The sequence below is a fragment of the Sciurus vulgaris genome (assembly GCF_902686455.1).
Source record: "Sciurus vulgaris genome assembly, chromosome: 17".
Taxonomy (NCBI): Eukaryota; Metazoa; Chordata; class Mammalia; order Rodentia; family Sciuridae; genus Sciurus; species Sciurus vulgaris.
In genome coordinates, this window is record NC_136478.1 from 66283038 (window position 1) to 66288584 (window position 5547).

A 5547-nucleotide genomic window follows, 5' to 3' on the forward strand; every position below is an offset into this window, starting at 1 on the left:
TGGGTGCACCGAACGCAGGTTGAGCCCATGCAGTTGACTGTGAAGCACCTGAAGACAGTCCCTTCTCAGTCATTCTCTCCAAAGGTGTCTGTAAGAAAGTGGAAGTTATATGTGGAAGCACTTATCAAAAATCATGAAAAAATTTATGTGTATCCTAACAGTCTGCAGAACATGCTCATTGGCCCCATCTTTCTATTCAGTGTCTCTCATCATCTCAATAATCCCCAAGAACACTTTTATAATCCTGTGTGATTAAAGTGGTGCCTTCCTGGATTTTCATGAGTATATCATGTGGACTCTGACATTCTTTTTATTGTCAACCATGTGAGGAGGACAGAAAAAAAAGGTCCCCTGTATATTGAGTCCATTTCTGTGTATGCTGGCCAGAGTACCTTTCCTTAAATATTTGGTTGTTTAATGCAACAGTAAAAACATCATAAAACTATTATTGCAGTTATACTAGTGATTCCTATTAGAGTTCCCATCTAGGCTTCTGGCTCTGAATATTTCATCCTGTGCACACATCCACAGCTGGTCAAATACATCCAGTGAAAGACTTTTCCCCAGCTCACTTTTTTGGTGATTTTACTTTTTTACTGAAAGTATCATACAGGTGTCATAAGTGTACAGCTCAGTGGAATTTCACAAATGAAACACACTAATCTGTGCAACACACAGTTCAAAAAACACAATATTGTCAGCTTCTCAAAGACTCCCTATCCCTCTCCTAAGTCAATGGTCCCCAAAGAGACTTCTGGTTATTTGTATGAGTGGAATTGTTGGAACTTAGTTTTGTATCTGTTGTAACATTTTCAAGTTGAAGTGATTTTTTCTTGTAGGGTACTTTTAACAAATGAATTCAGACAGTTGAAATATTTTATATTTTGCTCTTTTTTTTAGTCCATGTGATTTTTGTGGGTGATGTTGGCACTCAGTGGCCTTGTGGTATGGGATTCCATTTTGTGGATATCCATTGATTGAGTCATTCTGTTGTTAATGTGTTTATCTGGGTGGCCTTCAATTTGAAGCTGTTATGTTTCTAGAAAATAATCTCTGGCATTTGTATTTTATTATATAAGTAGGATTTGGAGGTGGGGTATATACATTCAAGTGTGATGGTTGTCTTATAACTTATATCAATCTACTTAAATAGAAACCACCCCTTTTCCAAAATATCTGTAGCAATTTTAGCATGCATTGTAATTGTATGAGATTCCTAATTTACTTCCATCTGGTCAAAACTTAGTATTTCTTGACATTTTTATTTTAGTTTCTGTTCCTATGTGATCATACCAGGTAGTGGTCTTAACAGAAGCACCAAACATATTCCCCATGCGCTTATTCATTCATTGAATAATGTCTTTTCTCTTTTAGGTTTTGCTGGAATATATTGTCCATCTTATTGTATTGTTCATTCTGTGAAGTCTCTCCCACTGACTGAGTCACAGCGCATATATAGTATCATAGTGATGAGAACAATTTTTTTTTTTTTTTGGATTTAGATACTGACCATTTTATATTTTATAGAAAGAAGCTCTCTGTTTTGTTAATGCTTATAGTATATACTACAATTCCTGCCAAAATCTTCATGAAATTTAAAAGGTTGGTATTAAATATAGTTATTTCTTTTCTTGAACATTCTAAAACATGCCATTTTGGATTACCCTTCAAATTATCAGGGCAAAAAAGATATACAAATAGAGCATATATTTTAACACAGTATAAATCTGTTTACAATTATGACAAAAATACCTTCAATTTTCAGACATTAAAAAAAAAAAAAACCCTAAGCAAATAAAAGGTATTTTGGGTCAAGTTATTTCTTAGTACAAATAATATATCATGTCAAACAGTTTTTCAGCCAACAGCATTAAAAAATTTGCCATTATTAATTGTTAAACAATACATTTACATGGTGAAATAAGATATAAGACAACTTACAGAAAAAAAAAAAACTCAAAAGTATTCCAACTCCTAAAATAAGAAGTAAGAAATCTACAAATTAAAAAATTTGAAATGTTTCTTGGAAAATTTTTATGCCTTACTTGTACTCTCAAATTCACTTGAACTGCTTGACATATATAGTTTAATACTTAAGAAGACTGTAGCTAAATTATTTAATAATATTTATAGAATGTTACCTCTCTGGGTAGACATGTTTCACAGAATAGTTCTTAATTAAGAACAAATCACTTGATAGTTTTAATCGCAACTTATGATTGACTGATAAATGGATTAACAATCTACTCAGTAATTTAGACCAATACGAGGAATAATCTGATAAATGCTCACTGTGCAATTCTGTCAACTGGTAAAGTCAAGAATTTGACAGAAATTTAACTCAGCTGGATTACATGTTTCCATGTGTGTTATGGGTCAACAAAAATAGGTATACAAATGTCAAGCTTTTTCCTGTATCTTTTTTTGTTTGTTTGTTTTAAAGAGCAGTTCAATGATTTGGTGGGGGGCATTGGTTAGTACAATACAGAGAACAGGAAAAGTATAAAATGGCACTTAACATCAATGTCAGTTCTTATCTCATTAGGGCAATAACTAAGGATATTACCAATTTTTGTGTTATTTCCTTTTCTTTAGAACATAAATCAAAGTCATTAAATTGAACTTGAGGTATATACATAATACATACACAACCTTAAGCAAAATACTTTTTTTCCTAAGTAACATGACATTTAAAATATTGGAAACAGTATCTGTGCTGATTTGTATTTTGACTTAGGAACAAGATGAGAACAACCTTCAATTAGGGAGGGGTATACTGATAATAAAGCTCTTAAAATTCAAAACATCTTCCTCTCCCTTTGTACTTACCACAGGCTATACATTGTCCTGAGAGGATTCATTGAGAAAAACTTCAATCACAGCTTTAATAAAGTACTTTGGAAGGAACTAATGAGAAAGCAAATTGGAAGGTGAGCCTTCATCTTGTTTTCAAATAAGTGGTCTTAATTTTTCTTCCTATAGAAAAAAATTGAAATCAGTTTATTATAAATATATCTAAACCATTAATTTTTGCAGCTTTCAGGTAAAGTCCAGCACTTTGTTTATGCAAAGTTATGAGAGGAGGTCAGCAGAGATCATCTAATCTTAAGTCGCGACATCATCCATTCAAGTCCTTGGCATAGCCCCTCGCCAGTAAGAGCACAGCATGCCTGGATATGCCACTGATGATCTTTAATAGAAGTTAGCTTCAAGAACTGGGAGATTTCTGCTACACTCATGCATTCTTTAACATCTTGTTTATTAGCAAAAATCAGTAATCCAGCTTTTCTTAGGTCCTCATGTGCTAACATTTTGTAGAGTTCTTCTCTAGTTACAGAAATCCTCTCTCTGTCTGTACTGTCCACAACTACTATTACAAACTCTGGATTAGTATAATAAGTATTCCAGGAAGAACGAAGAGATTCTCGGCCACCAATATCCCACATTAGGAAACGTGTATTATTAATCACTATCTCTTCTACATTACTTCCTATCATAGGGGATGTATGTACAACTTCATTCATAGAAAATTGGTAAAGGATGGTAGTTTTTCCTGCATTATCCAATCCAACAATGATAACTTTGTGCTCCTGGTGATTGAACAGTCTCCATATTCTGGTGGAAAGAATTCCCATTCTCAGGCAGCGGAACCCCTCCAGCCACCCGGGCCGCCTGGCCTCCCCTGGCTCAGGCTAAAGGATAGAGAGACGCGCTGAAGCCTCGCCTCTGCTCCTGTTGCTGCCGTTCCGCACTGGCCACCAGCAGGCTTCCAGGGAACCCGAGGGAGGCCAAAACCCAGGGCGCCCTGCCGTGTGCGAGGCCCCGCCGCTGCCGCCGCGGCACTCGCCTGGCTCGCGGACATCGCCGCCGCGTTGTCTGGGGAGAACAATCTTGAAATCAATATGATCTAATTTTTCATTTGATATATATATATGCTTTAAGTGCTTATTAAATAAACATTTTTACACCTAAGACTATGGAAATATTATTTTTTATCATAAAACTTCCATTTTCTTTAAAATTTAGATCAGATATACATTCAGAACTTGTGCCTTCTATGCACAGGTGATTGAACTTGCCTGTTCTTCAATGTGACTAGCAAACATCAGTTTATTCTGGAGGTGTTGACTCATGCTTTCTGTGCACTGCTCCCACTTTTCATTGCTTCTCCCAGGTTATCACCACCTGCTTTCTCTTGCTGAGTTTTCCATGAAAACCTGGGGAATCCCCCCATTCATATATGCCATTTGATATCTTTGCAATCCCACAAATGCACACAAGGAAAGTTACTCTTGGTGTAAAATATGTATAATATTCTGCAATGGGTGTCACTACTTTTTCCAGGCTGGTCTGAAACTCAGACTGAAGCAACTGTCTTGCCTCAGCCACCTGAGGAGCAGGAGGCTACAGGGGCACACCACTGCGTTTGGCTACAAAAAGTTTTAATGATTTATTTTGCTCAGAGAAAAGACTGCTGCCATAAAGGAAAGGACAATGTGCTAAATGACAGAATGGCCTCCAGGAATGTGGTCACAGGACTGATGTTCTTAACACAATTTGCTGTTAAAATTCTGAGAAATCTCTCTCAGCTTTATTACTACCGAGTCTTTTCCGGCAATAAGTGCTATTAAGGTCCACTGATTAGATTCTCAAGCACTTGACTGTAGCCACCTCCCTCATTATCCTCTCTAATGGTGTTCCCAGAACAACAGCAGCTTTTGGGTTGAAATATTTCTTCAGTGATTTTGGGTGCAAACTTATTTTGTTCATTCAGAGAGAGGGCAGGAGTGTTTCCATTGCCATCACCCTCTTGGGTGTCTACCAGAACATCACAATCAGCCTCATATCAAATATGCAGCCTCACTGCATATTTTGTGCTGTCCTGACTTAGTTTGGCTGTTGGAGAAATCTCAAAGGAAAAGCTCCAGAGTACATTGGATTCTCCATTTCCTTCTGCTGGATCCTGTGCATGGTGATAAATTCCACTTTTCCACTCTTGGCAAATGGAGTAGTAAAAACCTAACAGAGAAAAGATATTTGGGGTGCTGTTCTTCTGCAGGGCATGACAAAATGACAGAATCATTATAGGCAGCATTATTTGTATTTCCCAGAGTTCTATTTTCTGTGGTCATAATCTGGTCCAGTGGCTCCATGATTGTCCTTCTGTATAGGAACAAGAGGCAGGTTCAGCACATTCACAACATCAAAGTTTCCCCCTGATTGTGCCCTGAGTCCAGAGCCACCCAGAGAATCCTTGTCCTAGTGTGCAACTTTGTGCCATTCCACACTCTCTCCTCCCTATTAAATGTTTGTATGACCCTTTAGTTTAATCCCAGTTGGTGGCTGGCGAACACCCATTGGCTGATCTCTATGAGTTTTCCCATTGTCAGCCCCTTTCTTCTTGGGAGATATGACTCCCTTCTATTCAGGCTTTGCTTTTAAGGAATACAAAATTACTCAATCTAATCATAAGTATATAAATTACATTTTTTTTTGTAAAATGTGCAATGTTTTTTCATTATTCTCTCTCAAAATACCAATAGAGAA

At 36.9% G+C, this 5547-nt stretch overlaps 1 protein-coding gene and 1 pseudogene across 2 annotated transcripts; one reads left to right on the plus strand and one right to left on the minus strand.

Moving 5' to 3' along the window:
- Positions 1-2500: 2500 nt before the first annotated feature.
- Positions 2501-3708, minus strand: LOC306649141 (ADP-ribosylation factor-like protein 5A). Its single transcript, XM_079119872.1, has one exon. It carries the CDS (start codon positions 3633-3635, stop codon positions 3096-3098), a length of 540 nt encoding a protein of 179 aa, XP_078975998.1. The 5' UTR covers positions 3636-3708; the 3' UTR covers positions 2501-3095.
- An 803-nt stretch (positions 3709-4511) lies between these two features.
- On the plus strand, positions 4512-5220 carry LOC306648547 (vomeronasal type-1 receptor 3-like; annotated as a pseudogene). Its single transcript has 3 exons — positions 4512-4543; positions 4633-4814; positions 5093-5220. The product of its transcript is annotated as a vomeronasal type-1 receptor 3-like (transcript).
- The last annotated feature ends 327 nt before the right edge of the window (positions 5221-5547 follow it).

Excerpts from the sequence above, each read along its gene's own strand:
- LOC306649141 (XM_079119872.1), bottom strand. The coding sequence starts at position 3,635 with ATGGGAATTCTTTCCACCAGAATATGGAGACTGTTCAATCACCAGGAG.